The sequence below is a fragment of the Pseudochaenichthys georgianus genome, chromosome 15 (assembly GCF_902827115.2).
Source record: "Pseudochaenichthys georgianus chromosome 15, fPseGeo1.2, whole genome shotgun sequence".
NCBI classification, from domain to species: domain Eukaryota; kingdom Metazoa; phylum Chordata; class Actinopteri; order Perciformes; family Channichthyidae; genus Pseudochaenichthys; species Pseudochaenichthys georgianus.
The window spans coordinates 38,663,857-38,690,567 of record NC_047517.1 but is presented as its reverse complement, the minus strand read 5'-3'; the positions used below and the strand labels follow the sequence as shown (position 1 = coordinate 38,690,567).

The following is a 26,711-nucleotide window of genomic DNA, read 5'->3' as shown; positions in this document are numbered from 1 at the left end:
GGAGACTAGGGGACACTAAAGAGTGACGCACACAGCTGGGAGACTAGGGGACACTAAAGAGTGACGCACACAGCTGGGAGACCAGGGGGCACTAAAGAGTGACGCACTCGGCTGGGAGACCAGGGGACACTAAAGAGTGACACACACAGCTGGAGACCAGGGGACACTAAAGAGTGACGCACACAGCTGGGAGACCAGGGGACACTAAAGAGTGACGCACACAGCTGGGAGACCAGGGGACACTAAAGAGTGACACACACAGCTGGAGACCAGGGGACACTAAAGAGTGACGGACACAGCTGGGAGACCAGGGGGCACTAAAGAGTGACGCACACAGCTGGGAGACCAGGGGGCACTAAAGAGTGACGCACACAGCTGGAGACCAGGGGACACTAAACAGTGACGAACAACTATGAGACCAGGGGACACTAAAAAGTGATGCACACAGCTGGGAGACCAGGGGACACTAAAGAGTGACGCACACAGCTGGGAGACCAGGGGACAATAAATAGTGACGCATACAGCTGGAGACCAGGGGACACTAAAGAGTGACGCACACAGCTGGAGACCAGGGGACACTAAAAAGTGACGCACACAGCTGGAGACCAGGGGACACTAAAGAGTGACGCACACAGCTGGGAGACCAGGGGACACTAAAGAGTGACGCACACAGCTGGGAGACCAGGGGGAACTAAAGAGTGACGCACACAGCTGGGAAACCAGGGGACACTAAAGAGTGACGCACACAGCTGGGAGACCAGGGGGAACTAAAGATTGACGCACACAGCTGGGAGACCAGGGGACACTAAAGAGTGACGCACATAGCTGGGAGACCAGGGGACACTAAAGAGTGACGCACACAGCTGGAGACCAGGGGACACTAAAGAGTGACGCACACAGCTGGAGACCAGGGGACACTAAAGAGTGACGCACACAGCTGGAGACCAGGGGACACTAAAGAGTGACGCACACAGCTGGAGACCAGGGGACACTAAAGAGTGACGCACACAGCTGGGAGACCAGGGGGAACTAAAGAGTGACGCACACAGCTGGGAGACCAGGGGACACTAAAGAGTGACGCACACAGCTGGAGACCAGGGGACACTAAAGAGTGACGCACACAGCTGGAGACCAGGGGACACTAAAGAGTGACGCACACAGCTGGAGACCAGGGGACACTAAAGAGTGACGCACACAGCTGGAGACCAGGGGACACTAAAGAGTGACGCACACAGCTGGAGACCAGGGGACACTAAAATACAACAATAGCCGACATTTCAACTGTATAGACTTCCTTTATTCATTGATCCTGAACAGACTGAACTCTCTGGGCAGCAGGGAGGAAGTCTCTGGAACAGGAGGAGACTCTTCCTCCTACAGAGGACACAGAGGAACCAGAGCTGAACCAGAACCCAGCGTAGAGAGGTTCAGTGAATGTGGTTCTGAAGGTGTGGAGGTGGATCAGTCTGTCAGAGGAGACTCTGTAGAAGGAGAGAGAGCCAGCAGGATGATCCAGATACACTGCTACTCTACCAGAGGAGGAGGAGGAGGAGGAGGAGGAGGAGGAGGAGGAGGAGGAGGAGTGTGTCAGTGTCTTATTGTGCCTGACATAGTAACCACCACCAGAGCAGTACAGACTCCAGGACTGATCATTCTCTCCAAACACGCAGTCCCCTCCGTTTCCTCTCCTCCTGATTCCTCTGTAAGTCACTGATATATGAACCCCTCCTCTCCACTCGACCTCCCAGTAGCAGCGACCAGTCAGAGCTTCTCTGCACATCAGCTGAGGCCAGTCATCAAACCTCTCTGGATGATCAGGATATGGCTGCTGCCCCTCCTTCACACGTGTCACCTTCCTGTCGTCCTCAGACAGTTTGAGTTCTCTCTGTGCTGTGTTTGTGTCGAGTGAGAGTTCACAGGAATCTGAGGAGAGGAACAGCAGCAGTTATTCATCTATCAGCTGTTCATTTATTGACTCTTTGAGGATGAAGGTTACATTTCAAGATGGAGGCTGCTTTGTTTTCATGAATCAAATGAAACCACACTCACACTTCCTCAGACCGGGTCTCAGCCATCGGACTCCAGCAGGCTCCATCCTGAAAGGGGGGGGGGGGGGGGGGGTCAGAGCATCACTCTCACACTCAGAGCTTTGTTATTCTCACATGGACCACTTATTATTAACCCTTAAGAGTTCCTTAAAAATACGTATGTGTTCCTAAGGTCAAAAGATGACACCTTCACAAAAATATGATATATTCATATTTCTTTCCACTTTAAAGAGTCAATCTTTTAAGCCTGACATATACATATGAATTATACTTTGGTGATTTTAACCCTTTAAATGCCAGTTTGTTGAAAAAAACTAAAATAATTTCCATAAAATAGATTTCAAGGAGTATTTGATTATTATTATTATTATTATTATTATTATTATTATATGATATATTATATTATTTTCACTAGGCCGTCTCCTACCACTAGTAAATGGTGTTTCTCCCACTAAATGCCTATTACCCTCTTGAGTGCTAAGATGAATAATACAAGATCACTTGGAACCAGAAACACATTTATTGTACAAAGATGAACATTGAATGATGAACACTGTCTGGCTGTGAGAGTCCAGCTCAGCTCGAGCAGGGGCTGCTAATGGACAGACTGTGGACCTTGCATGTGAAGTTTCCACATTTGCAGCAGGTGCTGCCAACTCTTCTTCTTCTGGCCATGCAGAGGTGGCACTGCCTCCTGCTCTTCCGTTCCCTGATGAGAGAGGGGCCTGCAGCAGCACCCTCCAGGTCTGAGTCTATTCCTGCTGATGAGCCAACACGAGCAGCTCCACGTACGCCTGCAGTTCCTCTGTGTCCACATCTCGCCAGTCTCCCATGCATGTTTGTCATGGCCTCAATATGCTTCAGGATTTCATCCGTCAGCAGCAGTGCAAAGCTGGACCTCGGGTCACTGATTCGGGCGGCAGCATAGCGTGTAGGTCCCAGGATCAAACCTGTGGCTGCTGGGACGTAGTGGAGCGTCTCAGTGTTTGTGGGAGACCAAAACATTTTTACGCTTCATCCATCTCCCCTCCGCTCTCATCTTCAGATGAGTCTTGAGATGAGTCTGAGTTGACTCTAGAAACAGGAATCTGGTCTGTTTCTACCTCTGAGGCGTCCTCTATGTCAGCCTCAGAGTCCTCGGAGGAGGATGAGGAGCCATCCTCGCAATCAGAGCGCATGATCATTTCCAGAGCATCCTGTGTGCTGTAATGCCTTGCCATCTCCAAAATGACTGCTCCTGCACTAATACTTCTAACCATGGCTGCACCTGCAAGAACCACCTGAGCGAGAACCAAAACTAAGTCCAATCTTGTTTTGGTTCTCGCCACTCATTTAGTGGGAATGCGACTTCAACTGCTAACTGTCTCTTCATACTTTCACTCAGAAACCTCACTCCAACTTTAAAATGTTCCACATCTTTCTGACATTATTCGTGTACAACTTTTAAATCTGATTCTTACTTTTAGAGATATTAAACATTGTTCAGACCTTGTTTTAGAGGTTTTCTTCACATTTTAACATTAACTAGAGTTTGTGATGTCACAGCTAGAGGGTGAGAAATCTTGAAATTTGCCTTCATATATTTTTTTAAAACTGCCATAATTCCCAAACCCTACATTCCTGAGACATCATTTATCATGACAAACGTAGGAAAACATCTCGTAGCTTGAGAAATGACAAATAATGAAGCAAAAAATAATTCAACAAAATGCCTCTTGAGGGCATGAAGTGACAAAAACGTTCAAAATTCCTCCATTAAAGCCCATTGTAATTTCAGGCAGATATTTCCTCACGGTAGCAGCCGCACACCTTTAGTTAAACTGCAAAAAGGCCACATTATTAACCCGAAAGTACACAAAAATTACACTTCAGATACTCAACTTCCTTGACATGCTTCACGTTTTGAAATTTCACAGATATCTGTTACGGTTCTTCCACAAAACGTTCATGTGTAAGAGGTTCATCTCTCATTCAGAACAATGGTAGCAGACTCCAGGTAGCAGACTCCAGAGAGCAGACTCCAGGTAGCAGACTCCAGAGAGCAGACTCCAGAGAGCAGACTCCAGAGAGCAGACTCCAGGTAGGAGACTCCAGGTAGCAGACTCCAGAGAGCAGACTCCAGGTAGCAGACTCCAGAGAGCAGACTCCAGAGAGCAGACTCCAGGTAGGAGACTCCAGGTAGCAGACTCCAGAGAGCAGACTCCAGGTAGCAGACTCCAGGTAGCAGACTCCAGAGAGCAGACTCCAGAGAGCAGACTCCAGGTAGCAGACTCCAGAGAGCAGACTCCAGGTAGCAGACTCCAGGTAGCAGACTTCAGAGAGCAGACTCCAGAGAGCAGACTCCAGAGAGCAGACTCCAGAGAGCAGACTCCAGGTAGGAGACTCCAGGTAGCAGACTCCAGAGAGCAGACTCCAGGTAGGAGACTCCAGGTAGCAGACTCCAGGTAGCAGACTTCAGATAGCAGACTCCAGAGAGCAGACTCCAGGTAGCAGACTCCAGAGAGCAGACTCCAGGGAGCAGACTCCAGAGAGCAGACTCCAGAGAGCAGACTCCAGGTAGCAGACTCCAGGTAGCAGACTCCAGAGAGCAGACTCCAGGTAGCAGACTTCAGAGAGCAGACTCCAGAGAGCAGACTCCAGAGAGCAGACTCCAGAGAGCAGACTCCAGGTAGGAGACTCCAGGTAGCAGACTCCAGGTAGCAGACTCCAGAGAGCAGACTCCAGAGAGCAGACTCCAGAGAGCAGACTCCAGGTAGCAGACTCCAGGTAGCAGACTCCAGGTAGCAGACTCCAGGTAGCAGACTTCAGAGAGCAGACTCCAGAGAGCAGACTCCAGAGAGCAGACTCCAGAGAGCAGACTCCAGAGAGCAGACTCCAGGTAGGAGACTCCAGGTAGCAGACTCCAGGTAGCAGACTCTAGAGAGCAGACTCCAGGTAGCAGACTCCAGAGAGCAGACTCCAGGGAGCAGACTCCAGAGAGCAGACTCCAGAGAGCAGACTCCAGGTAGCAGACTCCAGAGAGCAGACTCCAGGTAGCAGACTCCAGGTAGCAGACTTCAGAGAGCAGACTCCAGGTAGCAGACTCCAGGTAGCAGACTCCAGGTAGCAGACTCCAGAGAGCAGACTCCAGGTAGCAGACTCCAGGTAGCAGACTTCAGAGAGCAGACTCCAGAGAGCAGACTCCAGGTAGCAGACTCCAGAGAGCAGACTCCAGAGAGCAGACTCCAGGTAGGAGACTCCAGGTAGCAGACTCCAGAGAGCAGACTCCAGGGAGCAGACTCCAGAGAGCAGACTCCAGAGAGCAGACTCCAGGTAGCAGACTCCAGAGAGCAGACTCCAGGTAGCAGACTTCAGAGAGCAGACTCCAGAGAGCAGACTCCAGAGAGCAGACTCCAGAGAGCAGACTCCAGGTAGGAGACTCCAGGTAGCAGACTCCAGAGAGCAGACTCCAGGTAGGAGACTCCAGGTAGCAGACTTCAGAGAGCAGACTCCAGGTAGCAGACTCCAGGTAGGAGACTCCAGGTAGCAGACTTCAGAGAGCAGACTCCAGGTAGCAGACTCCAGGTAGGAGACTCCAGGTAGCAGACTTCAGAGAGCAGACTCCAGAGAGCAGACTCCAGAGAGCAGACTCCAGGGAGCAGACTCCAGAGAGCAGACTCCAGAGAGCAGACTCCAGAGAGCAGACTCCAGGTAGCAGACTCCAGAGAGCAGACTCCAGGTAGCAGACTTCAGAGAGCAGACTCCAGAGAGCAGACTCCAGAGAGCAGACTCCAGAGAGCAGACTCCAGAGAGCAGACTCCAGGTAGGAGACTCCAGGTAGCAGACTCCAGAGAGCAGACTCCAGGGAGCAGACTCCAGAGAGCAGACTCCAGAGAGCAGACTCCAGAGTAGCAGACTCCAGGTAGCAGACTCCAGGTAGCAGACTCCAGGTAGCAGACTTCAGAGAGCAGACTCCAGAGAGCAGACTCCAGAGAGCAGACTCCAGAGAGCAGACTCCAGAGAGCAGACTCCAGGTAGGAGACTCCAGGTAGCAGACTCCAGAGAGCAGACTCCAGGTAGCAGACTCCAGGTAGCAGACTCTAGAGAGCAGACTCCAGGTAGGAGACTCCAGGTAGCAGACTCCAGAGAGCAGACTCCAGGGAGCAGACTCCAGAGAGCAGACTCCAGAGAGCAGACTCCAGGTAGCAGACTCCAGAGAGCAGACTCCAGGTAGCAGACTCCAGGTAGCAGACTTCAGAGAGCAGACTCCAGGTAGCAGACTCCAGAGTAGCAGACTCCAGGTAGCAGACTCCAGGTAGCAGACTCCAGAGAGCAGACTCCAGGTAGCAGACTCCAGGTAGCAGACTTCAGAGAGCAGACTCCAGAGAGCAGACTCCAGGTAGCAGACTCCAGGTAGCAGACTCCAGAGAGCAGACTCCAGGTAGCAGACTCCAAGTAGCAGACTCCAGGTAGCAGACTTCAGATAGCAGACTCCAGAGAGCAGACTCCAGGTAGCAGACTTCAGAGAGCAGACTCCAGAGAGCAGACTTCAGAGAGCAGACTCCAGAGAGCAGACTCCAGGTAGCAGACTCCAGGTAGCAGACTCCAGGTAGCAGACTCCAGAGAGCAGACTCCAGGTAGCAGACTCCAGGTAGCAGACTTCAGGTAGCAGACTCCAGGTAGCAGACTTCAGATAGCAGACTCCAGAGAGCAGACTCCAGGTAGCAGACTTCAGAGAGCAGACTCCAGAGAGCAGACTCCAGATAGCAGACCTCAGATAGCAGACTCCAGGTAGCAGACTCCAGAGAGCAGACTCCAGGTAGCAGACTCCAGATAGCAGACTCCAGGTAGCAGACTTCAGGTAGCAGACTCCAGAGAGCAGACTCCAGGTAGCAGACTCCAGGTAGCAGACTCCAGGTAGCAGACTCCAGGTAGCAGACTTCAGGTAGCAGACTCCAGAGAGCAGACTCCAGGATAGCAGACTCAAGATAGCAGACTCCAGGTAGCAGACTCCAGGTAGCAGACTTCAGATAGCAGACTCCAGAGAGCAGACTCCAGGTAGCAGACTCCAGAGAGCAGACTCCAGGTAGCAGACTCCAGGTAGCAGACTCCAGGTAGCAGACTTCAGAGAGCAGACTCCAGAGAGCAGACTCCAGGTAGCAGACTTCCAGATAGCAGACTCCAGATAGAGGTTAACGGTCCTGCCCTCAACAGCTCTACGTCAATTATGGGGTGTCATCATCATATGCCGAAGAGGGAGAGAAGAGAGAGAGAAGAGAGAGAGGGCGATCAAGAGAAGAGAGAGAGTTATGTAATAAAACACGGTTTTCTCTTAACTTCAGTGAAAATACTCCAAACAGCCCAAAACTTCACAGGTTTGGTAACGATGCAGCGATCAACGCATCTAAGCGTATTATGGGTTGTCATCAAATGCTGTTGCCATGGCGACAGACCACTCGCCATGAAACACGATGTCGCTGTAAGTCCAATGGACACGGTCCGATCGTCCCCCAAACTTTGCTTGTATATCACCGGTCCAGCCCTCAACAGCTTTACATCAATCATGGAGTTTCATCATATGCCGTTTCCATGGAAACGCATCCCTCGCCATAAAACATGATGTCGCTATAACTCAGATGAAAATGTTCAAAAAGTGCTCAAACTTCACTTGTGCTAACAACAGAGTTCCCGTTCGCCGGTCAACATGTCCGTTAAAGTTTAAATCTTCCGGACAACATTTGAAAAGTGCCGGTCAAAGTTCTTCTTTGTTATTTATTGAGCTTTAAAACTAATTGATATGATTCGATATTAAACAAACTAATTATAGTAGATTCATTAACTATTCAAAAGTGTTCAGTAATTTATAATAACACGGGAATAATAAACGGAGCGCTCTCCCTCCCCTGACAGCCCGTCAGTCTCATGCAGCTCGCGGATCCAGTAATGAGTGACCCGACAGTAAAACTAAACATATCTATAACTAGTTACGGTAGTTTGAGAGGTCATTAGAATAGCTACGTGTGATATTCTAACCTGAAGTGTGTGTTCCGCTCACCGCTGCAGGTCACCATGCAGAGCTGCGTGTCACCATGCAGAGCTGCGTGTCGACTCGTCAGCAGCAGCTGATCTCTCTCTCCCGTCAGATCAGACTTCACTCGCGTTTATGTCCATATCGATCAGATCCAGCTAGCTCTAGCTAATGATAGGACTACCTGTGTCAGGGTTTGAGTTTTTGTGTGTTTTTGGGGTTATTTTGCTGTTCTGTCCTCCTGTCGTTAGTTTCCCTGGTGTGTCTAGTTGTCTGATTGTGTTCACCTGTTGTCCTTGTGTTTCTCTCCCCCTGCCCGGCTGTTTCTCGTCTCGTGACCCCTCCCTGTATTTAGTCTCTTCCTGTGTTCAGTGTTGGTTCATTATTTGTCGTTCATGTCCCTCTTCATGTTGGTCACAGTCACCTTTGTTTGGATGCTACCTCGTACCTGTTCTTGGATTCTTGTTTGTGTTCGGCTTTTGTTAAATAAATCTCGCCTTTTGTTTCCTTTTGAAACCTGCTTCCTCCTCAATCTGCATTTGGGGCCTATTTTTCCCCAACCCTGACAGAATGAACCAACCAAGAATGGACCCAGCAGACAGTTTGTACGAGGTGAAGTACAATTTGACATGCTTGAGGAATAACTTTAGATATGCCTCTGCGGCACGCCAGGAGGTAACCTCAAGGCCCTGGTTTGAGGGAGTTGCTACCCGAGTGGGTGGAGGACTTTTTTGGCAGCTTTGAGGTCAAACCTGTGTCCCGGCCTGCTAGCCCCAGGCATGCTAGCCCCCTGCCTCCCAATTCCCAACCTGACACCATACGTCTCGGTGTGTTCCGTCTGGAGCCAACCCCCGCTTCTTCCCCATTTCCTGCTCCTGTCCAGGAGCCATTATCGGGACTCGTCTGGCTTTTGGAGGTCCACGGAGCCTCAAAATGGCTCCTAAGAGACGGAGTCGCAAGTCCAGGCTAGCAGCCCGATACCCAGAAGCCATGCTTTGGGCTCCAGTACAGGCCCCAGCAGCCATGGTTCCGGCTGCAGTACCGGCCCACACAGCCATGGTTCCGGCTCCAGAACCGGCCCACACAGCCATGGTTCCAGCCCCAGTTCTGGCCCCAGCAGCCATGGTTCCATCCCCAGTTCTGGCCCCAGCAGCCATGGTTCCGGACCCAGTTCTGGGCCCAGTAGCCATGGTTCCAGCCCCAGTTCTGGCCCCAGCAGCAATGGTTGCAGCCCCAGTTCTGGCCCCAGCAGCCATGGTTCCGGACCCAGTTCTGGCCCCAGTAGCCATGGTTCCAGCCCCAGTTCTGGCCCCAGCAGCCATGGTCCCCCTCTAGTCCCTTCCCTAGTCCCAACTCTAGTCCCTACTCTAGTCCCCTCTCCAGTTTCCTCTCAAGTCTCCTCTCGAGTCTCCTCTCGAGTTCCCTCTCGAGTTCCCTCTCAAGTCTCCTCTCGAGTTCCCTCTCGAGTCCCCTCTCAAGTCCCTACCCAATGTCCTGGTCCGTTGGAGGTTCTGCTGGAGGTCCTGCCAACTCCATGTCCTGTCCCATTGGGGGTCCCGCCGACTACTCCTCTGCCGGGGGTCCTGCCAACCCTATGTTCTGTGCTGTTGGAGGTTCCGCTGGAGGTCCTGCCAACTCCATGTCCTGTCCCGTTGGGGGTCCCGACGACTACTCTTCTGCCGGGGGTCCTGCCAACCCTATGTCCTGTCCCGTTGGGGGTCCCGCCGACAACTCTTCTGCCGGGGTCCTGCCAACCCTATGTCCCGTGCCGTTGGAAGTCCAGCCGACACCTGTTTCGTCGGGGTCCTGCCAACTCCATGTCCTGTGTCGTTGGGGTTTTCGTTGAGAGTTATGCCAACCCCATGTCCTGTTCCGTTGGAGGTCCCGCCGTCACCTGTCTCGCCGGGGGTCCTGCCAACTCCTTGTCCTCTTCCGTGGGGGATCCTGCTGACACCTGTACCGCCAGGGGTCCTGCCTACTCCTTGCCCTGTTGCGTTAGTGGTCCAATCAACACCAGCCCTTGCTCTATCCGGGGGGGGTCCCATTGACACCAGCCCATGTCATGTCCAGGATCTCTTCTACGCCTGTCCCACCGGCTGCGGTTCCTGTCCGGCCGACACCGGGTCCTGCCCGTCCTCCGGAGCTGTCCTATCAGCGCCTATCTGCCCGTCCTCCGGAGTTCCCCAGCCACGGTCTTCGCCCTCGAGCCCGGCATCCTGAGAGCTGTGGTCTTCGCCCTCGAGCCCGGCCCCCTGACTGTTCCAGCCGCTGACTTCACCCTCATGCTCGGCCCCCTGAGTTCGCCCGCTGTGGTCTTCGCCCCTTTATGAACGCTGCCTTGCCCCTGGGCCGTCCGCCCGAGACCCCCTCCTTGGACTTTGCCTAGCCCCCGTGTAGTCCGCCCGAGACCCCCTCCATGGACTCTGCCTTGCCCCCGGGCCCTCCGCCCGAGAACCCCTCAATGAACTATGCCTTTCCTGGGCTGTTGATCCAGACCCGTACTCCGGACCCCCTCCACCCACCCTGTTTGAAATGTTTGACTTTGTGTAGGGATGTCTGGAATCCGTCCCTTGAGGGGGGGGGGGGGTTATGTCAGGGTTTGAGTTTTTGTGTGTCTAGTTTTGGGGTTATTTTGCTGTTCTGTCCTCCCTGTCGTTAGTTTCCCTGGTGTGTCTGATTGTGTTCACCTGTTGCCCTTGTGTTTCTCCTCCCCTGCCCGGCTGTTTCTCGTCTCGTTTTGTTTGGATGCTACCTCGTACCTGTTCTTGGATTCTTGTTTTTGTTCAGCTTTTGTTAAATAAATCTCGCCTTTTGTTTCCTTTTGAAACCTGCTTCCTTCTCAATCTGCATTTGGGGCCTATTTTTCCCCAACCCTGACAACCTGCTTATTAAAAGACACCAAAGCAATAAGCGTCGCTATGCAACCGGGTGAGGCCGCAAAGTATAGCGCAGCATTATGCATTTGTTTACATGCCCACTGGAACCCTGAGGCATTACCAACAGATCAACGCACAATCAACCCATACAGGACATCTCTTTCTCCATATTAAGTGTTAGACATTAGAATTGACTATTATTGTCGGTCACATAAGTGGCGCAAGTTGCACAGCTGATGCGTTATTGCGCGAAGGGGAAATCATTTTGACCGGAGAGATTTAGATTTGCCAGTCTTCAGCATATTTTACCTGTCATAGTCCGGTAATTACCAGCTAACGGGAACTCTGGCTAACAGTCCAGCCGTGAAGACATCAACGGGATAGTTTTGAGATTTCTTCAAATGACGTTGCCATGGCAACACAATGCTCGCCTTGAAACACGGTTTTCTCATAACTTCAGTTAAAATACTCCAAACAGCCCAAAACTTCACAGGTTTGGTAACGATGCAGCCATCAACGCATCTAAGCGTATTAAAGGATGTCATCAAATGCCGTTGGCATGGCGACAGATAATTTACCATCAAGTTAGTTCAAAAGTTTGCAGTTCAAATATCCTGCTGCTTTTCCAAGCCTTTTTACTTTCTTTTCTTCTCTCATCACACATTCAAGCCGCCAGTGTTCATGTATCATTTGATTCATTTCAATCTAAATTCTTCACTTTCTTCTTACACATTACATTTCAGCAGTTTAGCGTCAACTTTTCAGCATAAAGCATTCCCACTCGCAATTTCTTCAGGAATTGCATTCTCTAGTTGTTTATTTTTTTAAATGGACACACACACACACACACACACACACACACACACACACACACACACACACACACACACACACACACACACACACACACACACACACACACACACACACACACACACACACACACACACACACACACACACACACACACACACACACACACACACACACACACACACACACACACACACACACGCACACTCACACATACCATTATCCAACATCAATAGCAATACACACTTATCATTTCAGCAGCAAGGCACCCTTGCAGAAAACAGTCAAAAGTGCTGCATGCTTCAAAGGGTTAAAATGATCGCCATCTTGTAGACAAATGTAAACATTTTAAATTGAAAGCTAGTAGTCCAAAATGAAATCTTAACAAAGGAATTCATTTGTTTATGATAATATAAATGTGGGGTCAAAAAAGCCTTTTCAATGGTTTTAAATGGGGCATTTTTTGCTGGTAGGAACAAATGTTTTTATTTATTTTATTTTATTTTTTGTGTCGGTTTTTGTGTAGCTTAGCCATTTTAGGCTAATTTAAGGAACTGAGACAACAATTCAAAATACAACAACAAATATATATCCTCTGGCAAGTTTGAGCTATATTAATTCAATACAGCGAAAATGCCTTGAAAATAAAAAACCTGAATGGCTGAAAAATGTACCTTGGAACTCTTAAGGGTTAATCAGCGCTAATTTACCTTTAGATCAGTGGAGCTTCTTCTTTTAGACTATTACTATAGCTCATTATTTTCCCTAATTTATTTGAAAATAAGATCAAATAATTATCCTGCCTGTCTGATTGTGATATATGAACAGAATGGCTTTAGTATCCTGTGACTTGTGTGTTGGTGTACATTTAATTTTTCTAATTATATATAATATAATCTTTGTACCTGAGAGTGTCCAGTCTCCAGAGTGGATCCTCCAGTCCAGCAGACAGCAGCTTCTCTCCTGAGTCTCCTGGATGATTGTAGCTCAGGTCCAGCTCTCTCAGATGGGAGGGGTTGGAGCTCAGAGCTGAAGCCAGAGAAACACAGCCTTCCTCTGAGACCAGACAGCCTGACAGCCTGAACACACAGAACAACACACATCACATAATCTGAGGCCACTGTGAGGACTGCAGGGTTAGTGAAATACTGTATGTACTTAATACCGTTGGCTTATGTGAGGTAACTTTCTGATTTCTCTCTGATATTTCAAGATCCAGCAAGAGTGAGAAATTAACTTCATGAAATACAGTTGCAAGAAAAAGTATGTGAACCCTTTGGATTCTCCACACATAGCGTTGTGTGTTCCTTCCAAACAACTCAGCTTTGGTTTCATCTGTCCACAGAATATGTTGCCAGTAGTGCTGGAACATCCAGGTGCTCTTTTGCAAACTTCAAACGTGCAGCAATGTTTTTTCTGGACAGCAGTGGCTTCCTCCGTGGTGTCCTCCCATGAACTCCATTCTTGTTCAGTGTTTTACGTATCGTAGATTCCTCAACAGAGATGTTAGCATGTGCCAGAGATTTCTTTAAGTCTCTAGCTGACACTTTAGGATTCTTCTTCACCTCATTGAGCATTCTGCGCTGTGCTCTTGCAGTCATCTTTACAGGACGGCCACTCCTAGGGAGAGTAGCAACAGTGCTGAACTTTCTCCATGTATAGACAACTTGTCTCACCGTGGACTGATGAACATCAAGGCTTTCAGAGATACTTTTGGAACCCTTTCCAGCTTTATGCAAGTCAACAATCTTAATGGTAGGTCTTCTGAGAGCTCTTTTGTGCGAGGCATGTTTCACATCTGGAAATGCTTCTTAAGAATAGCACATTCAAAACTGGTGTGTATTTTTTATAGGCCAGGGCAGCTTTAACCAACACCTCCAATCTCGTCTCATTGATTGGACTCCAGGTTGGCTGACTCCTGACTCCAATTAGCTCTTGAAGAAGTCTTTAGCCTCGGGGTTCACTTACTCTTTCCACCTTGCACTGTGAATGTTTACGTGGTGTGTTCAATAAAAACATGAAAACATATAATTGTTTGTGTGGTATTAGTTTAAGCAGACTGTGTGTGTCTATTGTTGCGACTTAGATGAAGATCAGAAAACATTTTATGATCAACTTATGCAGAAATCCAGGTCATTCCAAAGGGTTCACATACTTTTTCTTGCAACTGTATGTTCATTGAAAAATATTGGAACAAAATGAATTTGACTAGACGGAAATCATTGAATTGTATTTATTCATCTAAATATGGATTAATATGGCCTTCAATTAAACAGACTGAATCCCGACCTGAGAGTCTCCAGAGTGCAGTGTGGACTCTCCAGTCCAGCAGACAGCAGCTTCACTCCTGAATCCTGCAGGTCGTTGCTACTCAGGTCCAGCTCTCTCAGACTAGAGGACTGGGAGCTGAGGACTGAGGACAGAGCTGCACAGCTTCTCTCTGACAGCTTACAGACACTCAACCTGAAGAGACATACGCATAGAAATAAAAACCTCTCCATTCACCCTTTGCATTATTAGAATAATCAAACATAATGATCATAAAACCACATATTCGAGAAACAAAGTGTGACCTTTGTCTAAAAATTGAACAACAAAACTGTGTGAACAAATTTTGTATGAGTTTGTAAACATAAAAATCTCATCCAAACCAAAACACACAAAATGGATTCATGCACCCACTTCAGTTCCTCTGGTTCTCCAGTTCCTGGAACTTTATGGTCAAAAAGGGGTTTATACAATCTGAAATCCAGATCATCCAGTATTCATACATGTTATTTTAGCTTATGCCTTTACTGAAGCGACTAAGATACGCTGCAACACCATGTATAGAAGAGCAATTTGGGGTGAAGTATCTTGCCCAAGGATATTTCAACATGTTAACTGTAGGGAGTGGGGATCGGAGCTTTAACCCTCCCATTGGTACTTGCCTATTACCTCTCTGGGCTACATTATATATAACAACATATATATGTAACAATATATATATATATTAGAAGCTAGCTTCATATTTTGATGAATCCTGACCTGAGAGTCTCCAGAGTGCAGTGTGGACTCTCCAGTCCAGCAGACAGCAGCTTCACTCCTGAATCCTGCAGGTCGTTGTTACTCAGGTCCAGCTCTCTCAGACTAGAGGACTGGGAGCTGAGGACTGAGGACAGAGCTGCACAGCTTCTCTCTGACAGGTTACAGACACTCAGTCTGAAAAAGAGAAAACAAGCAATATATTAAAATGATGAACAGAACATGTAAATCGTGATATATGAATGTTTCTGTACTTACAGAGCCTTCCTGGAGGCTTTGACCACTGGCAGCAGCCTCAGAAGAGCCTCCTCTGAAGCAGAGTATTTCTTCAGGTCAAACACGTCCAGATCTTCTCCTGATGACAGTAAGATGAAGACCAGAGCTGACCACTGAGCAGGAGACAGACTATCCGTGGAGAGACGTCCTGAACTCAGGGACTGTTGGATCTGCTCCACTAGAGAACCATCATTCAGTTCATTCAGACAGTGGAACAGGTTGATGCTTCTCTCTGGAGACAGATCCTCATCCATCTTCTTCTTCATGTACTGGACGGTTTCCTGATTGGTCTTTGAGCTACTTCCTGTTTCTGTCAGCAGGCCTCGTAGGAGTTTCTGATTGGTCTGCAGTGAAAGACCCAGGAGGAAGCGGAGGAACAAGTCCAGGTGCCCGTTTGGACTCTGTAAGGCCTGGTCCACAGCACTCTGGTAGAGATGTGAGAGTTTAGGTTTGGGTCTGAAGACTTTAGGCAGCCTGAAGGTTGTTGGTTCTTCTGACAGCAGGTTGACTCCAGAGGTGATGAAGGTCAGATGGACATGAAGAGCAGCCAGAAACTCCTGAACGCTCAGATGGACGAAGCAGAACACCTTGTCCTGGTACAGTCCTCTCTCCTCTCTGAAGACCTGTGTGAACACTCCTGAGTACACTGAGGCTGCTCTGATATCGACGCCACACTCTGTCAGGTCGGACTCATAGAAGATCAGGTTGCCTTTCTGCATCTGCTCAAAAGCCAGTTTCCCCAGAGACTCCATCATCTTCCTGCTCTCTGGACTCCAGTGTGGATCTGTCTCAGCTCCTCCATCAAACTTGACGTTCTTCACTTTGGACTGAACCACCAGGAAGTGGATGTACATCTCAGTCAGGGTCTTGGGCAGCTCTCCTCCCTCTCTGGTTTTCAACACCTCCTCCAGAACTGAAGCAGAGATCCAGCAGAAGACTGGGATGTGGCACATGATGTGGAGGCTTCGTGAGGTCTTGATGTGGGAGATGATGGTGCCTGCCTGCTCCTGATCTCTGAATCTCTTCCTGAAGTACTCCTCCTTCTGTGGGTCAGTGAACCCTCGGACCTCTGTCACCATGTCCACACACTCAGGAGGGATCTGATTGGCTGCTGCAGGTCGTGTGGTTATCCAGAGGCGAGCAGAGGGAAGCAGCTTCCCCCTGATGAGGTTTGTCAGCAGCACATCCACTGAGGTGGACTCTGTGACATCAGTCAGGATCTCAGTGTTGAGGAAGTCCAGAGGAAGTCGACTCTCATCCAGACCGTCAAAGATGAACACGACCGGGAACTGATCAAACCTGCAGATTCCTGCGTCTCTGGTTTCAGGGAAGAAGTGATGAATGAGTTCCACCAAGCTGTACTTGTTCTCTCTCACCACGTTCAGCTCTCTGAAGGTGAATGGAAATGTGAACTGGATGTCCTGGTTGGCTTTGCCTTCAGCCCAGTCCAGAGTGAACTTCTGTGTTAAGACTGTTTTCCCAATTCCAGCCACGCCCTTTGTCAGCACTGCTCTGATTGGTGCATCTCTTCCAGGTGAGGCTTTAAAGAGGTCTTCTTGTCTGATGGTTGTTTCTGGTCTGTCTGGTTTCCTGGATGCTGTTTCAATCTGTCTGACCTCATGATCATCATTGACCTCTGCAGACCCCCCCTCTGTGATGTAGAGCTCTGTGTAGATCTGGTTCAGAAGGGTTGGGTTTCCTGCTTTAGCAATGCCCTCAAACACACACTGGAACCTCTCCTTCAGGTTAGACTTCAGTTTACGCTGACACACTGCAGAACGACTTCCTGAATGAACACACAACAAAGCAGATCAATGAGTCAGATGAATCTTTAAAGAACGAGGATCTCAGTATATTTTGTTCCTTCTCTTGAGACATCAGTCAATATTTATCCAGCTTGTTAAATCTCTATAGAAACCCTCTCACTGCTCTGCAGACGCTCAGCCAGCTCCTCCTGCTTCATGCTCCTCAGGAAGTGCAGTGAGATGTTCAGAAATGCCTCTCTGCTCCTCCTCCTCTGCTCTTCATCCTCACCGTCCAACACCTCCTCATCCTCACTCTGGCTTTCTAAGCATTCTGGGTAATCTGAACTCAGGGCCACCTGGATCTTCTTCAGCTCGTTCTTCACGAAAGTGATGATGTTGTCCTCCAGCAGCTGGAACAGAATACACGAACAACACAATCAAACTAAAGTCACCAAACATCAGATCCATGTTGGACAGACTGACCATCCACTGATCTACAAAGTGCATCGTGGAGTTGACTGTGAGCAGAACAGATGTAGAGTAGCTGTAGTTCATGTACAGACCATAAATGTGGAGTCCAGCTGAGTCTGATGCTGCTGGGCAGACTGACCTCTGGGAACCTCTGAGCTCTGCTGGTCCTCTCTGTGAGGAATCATGAAGAGATAACTCACATTATCTCCGTCCATACAGAGACGAACACAAGGTAAAGGTCCTTGAAGTGACTTCCTGTAGCAGAACATTTTTACTACGCCTTATAAGCCCAATGAGCTTAATGCTTTAACGCGTTAATAACGCGCTAACGCAAAAAAAACGCCACTAATTATTTTAACGCGATTAACGCATGTGTATTTTTTTTCCTCGGCCGCCCCGTAGTTTCAGAGCGCATCGAGTTTAAAATACCGTCTACAAGCTGATGCTGACAGCCCCGCTCCTGCCGCCTGCTTGTGGCAGACCACACTTCCACGCTCACCGGCAGGCACCGACTGGCCATCGGGAGGACCGGGAGGGTGTGTGTGTGTGTGTGTGTGGCCCGAGCGAGCGAGAGAGAGACCTTACGTGCATTGTTATTGTTGTTAGCATCGGGTGCTAGCTAGCTGCGCTAACGGATATAAGGAGCTGTTTAAATGAAAACAGAGGAGCGACATTTCGCCACAACTGCGCCGAGCACTTGACTTGATGCAGGAAGCAGACAGCGGGACATTGTACGAGAAGTCAGCACGGATAGCGTGCAACATGATTGCAGCGTCCAGGCAGCTCCCGTTCGAGCATATGCCTTCGAGTTGCACATAGCTCCAACGCGCACGCACGCGCACGCACACACACACACACACACACACACACACACACACACACACACACACACACACACACACACACACACACACACACACACACACACACACACACACACACACACACACACACACACACACACACACACACACACACACACACACACACACACACACACACACGCACACACACACACACACAATTTGTATTTTATGAGAGGTTCCAGGTTGAATTGAGGCGGATATTTGTAATGTTCAGAGGTTGTTGTGTTTAATATTCATGAGAATATTTGTCATTGTTGAAATGACAATAAACATTAGCATAAAGCATATTTGTCCACTCATATGTTGATAAGAGTATTAAAAACTTGAAAAATATTCCTCTAAGGTACATTTAGAACAGATAAAAAATGTGCGATTCATTTGCGAATAATCGCGATTAACTATTTTAATCGACTGACAGTCAAACGATTCAAATTTTTAATCAGATTAATCACAGTTCTTTTGAGAAGTCGATCACTACGTGACAAAAGTTTTCAAAACCGTGGCTACTGAAATAAATCTTACTAACTGCTGTCTGTGCAATTTACTCCGCGCGAGTTGGCAGACTTTATTTTGCTTACTTTAACATCATTTTTCATGCTGGGGCTAAGCCATTTCTTGGTATGGGTGTAGCCTACCCCAGCCATACCCTGGCGCTGCCACTGGTGGCACGGGGCGGACCATTCTGCACATGCGTTAAATGCGTTAAATATTTTAACGCAATTCATTCAAAAAATTAATTACCGCCGTTAACGCGATAATTTTGACAGCACTAATATATACAGTATACATGTCCAGCTGTGGACTTTAAATCAAAGCAGGTTGGTATTGAAATGCTTCAGAGTTCCTCAAAAGTAGATCAGGTTCTTGTTTGAGCAACAGGAGAAAGGAGTGTTGTATAAACCCTCAGGTTTATCTGGGCCTCACACGGGACACCAATTGATCAGCTTAAATTATTATCATTACATTTTGTATTTATTCAATACGTTTCAATCAATCATAGTTTATTTATATATCCCAACATCACACAATTTACATCTGTCTCAGGGAGCTCATAAAGACATATATGGGACGGGGAGGGGAAGAAGAGAACTGTGAGTTAACTTTGACCTAAAACCACAGTAGAAGGTATCACGAAGGCGGTTAACAACTTGAAAAGCGTTCTTTAAATAAACTAAATTTTTAGAAATATTTGTGTGATAATAATTTGCTCTGTTTACATTTGAAATCCTCACCTTTCATCAACAGAGTGTTCACCTTTGAAGTTAATAGGTCTCTCCATAGACCAGTCACTCTTCACGGACACACAGCTGGGTTCAGGTTCCTCCAGCCTCCTCCTGAAACATGAGAAACAGGAAAGGCTTGTAGCCTGAACACACTCAAGGTTCCTACTCAAGGTTCCTACTCAAGGTTCCTACTCAAGGTTCCTATTCTACTGATCTACAGGTGACAGTAATTCACAACAACCATGGCCAAACTGTTCAAAACAATCACGTCAAAATGTATTTCCCTGGGGTCATGGAGTTAAGGAGATAATTATTCAATTAAATCATTCAGGATTTATGAGAGTCCTAAAGCACTTTTACATATATTACATTCCCACACATTCATACGCCGTTGGCCGCGCCATTGTTCGATTATCTATATAAATATAAATAAATGTTACTTCATTACCAAAGATTCAAATGAAATAAAAAAATATATGAAACAAAACGGTTGCTCACGCTCTCCCTCACCCTCCTGATCAATAATTGACAGGAATGCCAATTCATTTGAATAAATAATACTTGAAATATAGGCATTACTTCTTAGGCCAATACATCCACTACATCTACCAGTGTGCCTTTCACCATTCAAACATTAAAGAATTTGAAAATACAATCCAAAAACAAGCCGACTGAGGAAACACTGTGAAATGTTGGATCTGTCAAGATATAAAATACGTTGTACAAAGCTCTGTAAATACTGTACTTTACTCGATCGGTTGTTTCAGTGAACGGCCGAATGGCTTCTCACGTAATCGTAGTCCCTCCCTCAGCTTCAACAAGAAGTCTCTGTTCTTCAGTAACAACATGTTTTCTACTGCTGCTGATATAATGAAGTCACATGACGTCCACTTACTCTGTCTCTGAAGGGCGGCCTTTAAAATATATTGGTGCACCTATAGACTGGTCACTCTTCATGGACACACAGCTGGGTCCAGGTCCAGGTCCAGGTCCAGGTCCAGGTCCAGGTCCAGGTCCAGGTCCAGGTCCAGGTCCAGGTCCAGGTCCATGCTGCTGCTCTGGGCTTCAACACACACACACACACACACACACACACACACACACACACACACACACACACACACACACACACACACACACACACACACACACACGCACGCGCACACACACACACACACACCCACACACACACACACACACACACACACACACACACACACACACACACACACACACACACACACACACACACACACACACACACACACACACACACACACACACACACACACACACACACACACACACACACACACACCTTTGAGTGTGAATAATGCCTGCTGAGCTCTGGAGAAGAGGCCAGTCAGAGGTCTTCATCTCACCTCTGAGCTTTGGTGAGGCGTTCAGGGTCCCCACTCAGAGCGGGTTCAGTGTCCTCACAGGGATTCATAGCAGAGCTCACACCTTCACACACACAACCACCTGCTGGAGAACCAGACATTATCTCATCAGGACACAGAGCTCACACACCTCCAAACTAAACAGGACTTCAGGAATATCCTTCATGTGGATTATTCTTGGCTTTTCTATGCAGATCTGCAGAATAAGTACTTTTACTTTTGTACTTTAAGTATATTTTGATATTTAAACTTGTACTTTAGTGAAGTGTTGAATAGAGGACCTGAAACAGATTATTATCACACTGTGGTTTCACTAATGTTTCAGAAACTAAAGATCTGAGTCCTTCGTCCTCCTCTGAGAGAAACCAGAAACCAGCTGCAGTTCCTCAGAGTGACCACTGGAGGTCCTCCATTTACCTGTTTCCTGTTTAACTCCTCCTCCTCCTCCTCCTCCTCCTCCTCCTTAGATCTGTAAACTGGTTCCAGATCTGACTAAGGTGAACACTCCTTTAGGTTTGATTGTTGGCACATATTTGAGCTTCCAGACTGAATTGAACACACCTTTTTTTTTTGGTTTGTTGACGTGTTTGGACTTGAGTTTTCTTTTTTTATAGTGAAGACTAAGAAACAAAATGGCTTCTGCTCAGCTGGTGTTTAACACAGAACACCTGTAGAGAAGACTACAACAGAGAAAGAGTCCCTCACAGTTTCATCAGAAACTACAGCCTTAATGTGCTCTGTGAAAAAGAAATAACTTAGAAATATGTTAAAAATATATCAGCAAAAGTAGTGAAACAGTTCCAGTTAAAGGTGGGGTAGGTACATTTCAGAAACCGGCTCGAGTGCACTAAAATTTGAAAGTATACAGCCGAAAAGAATCCGCCCCTTCCTTCAGACTTCCTTACAGAGCACCTCCTCCAACACACAGGAAGTACTGCTGCAATGCACGCCCAATGACGGCACGCCCAATGAGGGCACGAGATACATTTGTGCGTGCACGAGATGGAAGGCTGACAGACAGGGCGGCAATCCAATCCGTTTTAGCCGGCCCGGCTAAACGGATTGGATGTACTTTTTACAGTATTAAAACAGATGACGTTTTTTTATGGATTTGTTGTCAAAGCACTTCAGATATTCATTGCTATCGGGATGTTAAGAGCATTCTATGGAATATAACACAAAGTGTATCTCGAGCCGGTTTCTGAAACTTACCTACCCCACCTTTAAATGACAGTGTATAGACCACACTACAGACTATACTACAAGTACACTTCTTCATTATCAGGACACATGTAACAAGGTGAGAATACTGCATTAAGACGTTTGAACTTCACTGTTTAGACTTTAGATCAGAGTTCCTGAGGAGGGGTCAGGAGGTCGTGTTGATCGACCAATGAAACGCAGCCAGAGTCTCTCAGGTGTTTCAGGAGCAAAGGCCCAGGTGAGCTCTCTGATGGCTGCTGGGTCCTAGTGCCCTGCTGCTGCCTCCCCCTCCACATCAGTAGCCCTCCTGACAGACTGACCCCCATCAGCCTGAAATCCTCTTCCTCCTCACAGGGAACTTCACAGGATCAAATGTGTTTGTGAACAGAAGAGATGATACCATTCTTGGCGGTGTCACGTTATCTGTACGTAAACAGGAGGGATGCTGCTACTCTAACAGGCTGTAACACAACACACACACCGAGCTTTGAGTGTGAATAATATGTTTACCATGAATTGCATGGCAGTAAAAAGGCACAACCCAGTCTCACGGCATTTCGTGTTATAGTCACGACATGTAATCTATTGATTCGTGTTCACCAACACGATTTCCCCCTTTTTTTCGTGTCACACAGAACGATTTTTTAAAGTAATGTATTTCTATTGGTAGTATGTTTCGTGCCTTCAACACGTCTTTTTGTCCGTTCGGGTCTTGGAAGACCGGAAGCTGTGGGGTTCATAAAAACATGTTCTTACTCAATATCAAGCCATGATTATTGTTTTTATTTTAAATCATATAATGTCGGACTTTCTTTGTCGTCTGTGAGGAAAATAAATGGCTCAGAGCCTCAGAATACTGACATCTGTATTTGTTCTTCTAATTTGTTATTCTTTTCTAAATGACACACTGTTATTTACTCACCAATAACACTCAATTATCCTTGTTTTTATTTATTTGTTATAAAATAATAATAATAATAGTTTGTTTCTATAAATAAAGAACTACGGCAGATCTGTAATATGTAATGCAGCCGAACCGTGTATTACCATGCCGTTATGTGATGACGTCCAAAGAGAAAAGCAAGAACACTCGGAATTAAGTATTATTTTCTTTAAAAAAAAAAGTTTTTCGGATTTCATATTGCATAAACACCATATCCCTACATGCATTGCGGCTAAAACATCCAATCAGCGAGCTTAAACCATAGCTGAGGATCTTGGGTAATCGCTCGAAATGCCTACGTCTGTTTCCGGTTAGTTTTATTTTGAAATGCAGTTCCTGACAGACGCCAAAAAAGCCCGAGATTATGGAATTAAACCAATAAATAAAAGCAAGGATAATTGTGTGTTATTGGTGAGTAAATAACAGTGTGTCATTTTGAAAAGAATAACAAATTAGAAGGAAAAAAAGATTAAAAAAAATACAGATTTCAGTATCCTGAGGCTCTGAGCCATTTCTTTTCCTCACAGACGACAATACGATTTAAAATAAAAACAGTAACTGTTGCTTGATATTGAGCAAGAACATGTTTTTATGAACCCCACAGCTTCCGGTCTTCCAAGACCCGAATGGACAAAAAGACGTGCTGCAGGCAGGAAACATACTACCGATAGAAATACATTGCTTTTAAAATCGTTCTGTGACACGAAAAAAAGGGGGAAAATCCTGTTGGTGAACACGAATCAATAGATTAGATGTCATGACTATAACACAAAATAATCTCGGGCTTTTTTGGCGTCCGTCGGGAACTGAATTTCAAAATAAAAATAACCGGAAACAGACGTAGGTATTTCGAGCGATTACCCAAGATCCTCAGCTATGGTTTTAAGATCGCTTATTGGATGTTTTAGCCGCAATGCATGCTGGGATTTGGTGTTTATATGATATGAAATCCGGAAAACATTTTAAAAGAATAAAATAATACTTAATTCCGAGTGTTCTTGCTTTTCTCTTTGATAGTCATCACATAACGGCATTGTAATACACGGTTCGGCTGCATTGTATATTACAAATCTGCCGTAGTTCTTTATTTATAGAGCCCTGATGAGAAGACCTTTGGAAAAACGGAAGAAATGGCGCCGAAACTGAATACTTGACGTGGATCATAAATATATTCAACAATTAAACAACATCTTCAATTTCTCTTCACACAATACGTCTCCTTGCAGTATCAACACTAATTCGGCTGACTTTTACATTTGATCTAATTCACAGACGGTGCACAGCTGATATAAAAGGACTGTAGTTTTTAAAGATATTACTGATTTTCTTTGAATGTAAGAATGTAAATACTGAGTCTGAAATAGTATAGCAATATGCTGTAAAATTATGTGAAAGCATGAATAAAACGTGTCCTACACTAATAATACAAAGTTATTATGGCTGTGTATACATTGTGTGCACCGCCTAGTGGTTAAAGCACGTTATTGAATTATTATTATTATTATTATTATTATAATGTACTCTTAATATTGTTTTCATCAAATATTATTTGAATATTTGAATACAAATATGAAGAGTACATACTTTCATAGGGGGAAAGTAGAAGGTCTGTGATAGAAATATAGAATATAAAAAATCAAGAAGATACTATAAGTGATCTCTACAATAAAACAGTTTAGTGCAGGATGTACAAAGATATTAATAGGAGGAGGTGCAAAACAGAAAAACGAATTAACCTTTATTTTAGGGCCTGGACTTTAACGCGTTAATTAAGATTAATTAATTACACAAAAATGAACGCGTTAAAAAAATTAACGCATTTTAATCGCACTTTAAACGCACTTATTTTTGCACAGCGGAACATTTCTCACTGGATGAGTTTCAGGCGTACCGATTATACTGGAGCACCAACTAACATTCATGACTTCAGCATGGGACTTCAAACAACAACAAACCACGGTGAACAATAGTCAAACATGAACGAACAAGCTGATGAGACCGCTTTGGTCGGCCCCGTGGATGGGACATTTTGTTTTAAAAAACGGACGGATGGAAGCGTCGATAAGAGGACGGTTGTGTGCAAATTATGCAAAAAAGAATTTGCATATCACCACAGCACATCACGCCTAAAGTATCACCTAAATGCAAAGCATGTAGCAGCTAGCGTGGACGTTAGCCCGACTCCGAGTGCAAGGAACCACACCCTGACCCAACCCACACTCAACCAGATGACTGGTTTCAGGGCCAGGATAAGTAAGTCCACATCTGAGAAAATAACCAACTCACTGGATTGCACTCGACTATAGACCACTTGGAGTAAAATCCATGTGAAAATAGCTTCTGACTGTTCTCAGGTCAAATATGTATATTTGATTAAAAATGCGATTAATTTCGATTAACTAATTACAAAGCCTCTAATTAATTAAATACATTTTTTTAATCGAGTCCCGGCTCTACTTTATTTAAACATTAAATAACAGATTAAGGTCTTCTTTTAAATAAGAAAAAAACTTTGGGGGTATCTATCTACAGATAAATATTATGCCTGACAAAGTACTTAACGTCTAATATATTGCTTTCCTGCAATGTTAACTATGTTGAAGCACTTATTTTAACTGATATTATACATATGAATTATATTCTTATGTATGTAGATAGAATAAGAAATGTGCAGAATATGACAGTTTAATGGTGGAGGTACACACATATTGATAGATGTCTTGTATAGATGTCTTGGATAGATGTCTTGTTCCACTGTTGAGGAACCTGTGACCCAAGTTTTTCATTCATTGCATAACTACACCGTAGTTGTGTGTGATATGTCAATAAACCTTTGAAAATCTTGAAAGGGATGTGCAAAATAGCCATAATATACAGTCTTTAATTAACTATTAGTAGAGAATAACGAGTAATGAATATACTATATTACTCGTTTCCATTCATGTCAATTGCAGATACATGTTTAGTGTTCTCAAGCACCAACTATCAAATATCTCTCCTGATTGTTGGCACTTGACAATCACCTTACCTGCATTTTACTCAGGTGTAACTAAAGTCTGATTTAAGGGTTGTTTATATTTCACATCATTAATCAGAATTGATGGAGATATGAGTGGACAACTAGTCCGCTTTTTCAAATCTCCGCGCGTCCCTAAACAAGCTGGTTATATTACAGGAAGGAGTCCAGAGCATACAATTAACCGATAACAATAATTTACTTTAATGGTAATAAGACAATGCAATACAATCAAATACAGTACACAATAAATACAGATCTGTGGGATCCCACATTTACCTGATACTCACGTGAGCCAGCCAGCCAGAGGGAAGAGAGCGGGCACACAGCGTGCTTCCTGTCTAAATACCTCGCTTACAAGAGGAGGAGTTATCTGCGCCTCCCTTCCAGACCTCCGTGATTGGCTGCCCAAATTATCATCAACACCTCACATCTTAAGTTCCCCAATCCCAGTAGCTCAACTTCATTATCTCCTAGATCTGAATTGACTGCATGTTAACTCCTCACCTTCCCCCCTTCTTCCTTTGTCCTCAAAAAACCACATGTTCACAGGCCCAAACCAGCTCAGTTTTCTACACAAATCATTTTCCCCTTTTAAGCTTCTTCATAGTTTACTAACATGAATACATACAAATATTTCCTTACAATTCCCCCTTTTGCACTCTTAAAAAAGAGTGCAACTTACACAAGGCACTTGAAACATAACTATTGTCGCTCCTCTCCACTGTGTTCATCTCTCAACATTATATTTAGAGCCCTTTAAACATTTGGAAACAGCCCTTCATAGCAATTTCTTATGG

At 46.0% G+C, this 26,711-nt stretch overlaps 1 protein-coding gene across 1 annotated transcript; it reads right to left on the bottom strand.

The window, feature by feature from the left end:
• Positions 1-1,300: 1,300 nt before the first annotated feature.
• LOC117459452 (NLR family CARD domain-containing protein 3-like) lies at positions 1,301-20,830 on the bottom strand. Its single transcript, XM_034100229.2, has 10 exons — positions 20,732-20,830; positions 20,245-20,412; positions 17,353-17,455; positions 16,971-17,199; positions 15,027-16,830; positions 14,772-14,945; positions 14,034-14,207; positions 12,650-12,823; positions 2,050-2,096; positions 1,301-1,923 (listed from the first exon to the last, which is right to left on the bottom strand). The coding sequence occupies exons 1-10, from the start codon at positions 20,797-20,799 to the stop codon at positions 1,301-1,303; spliced, it is 3,564 nt and encodes a 1,187-aa protein (XP_033956120.2). The 5' UTR covers positions 20,800-20,830.
• Between the last annotated feature and the right edge of the window lie 5,881 nt (positions 20,831-26,711).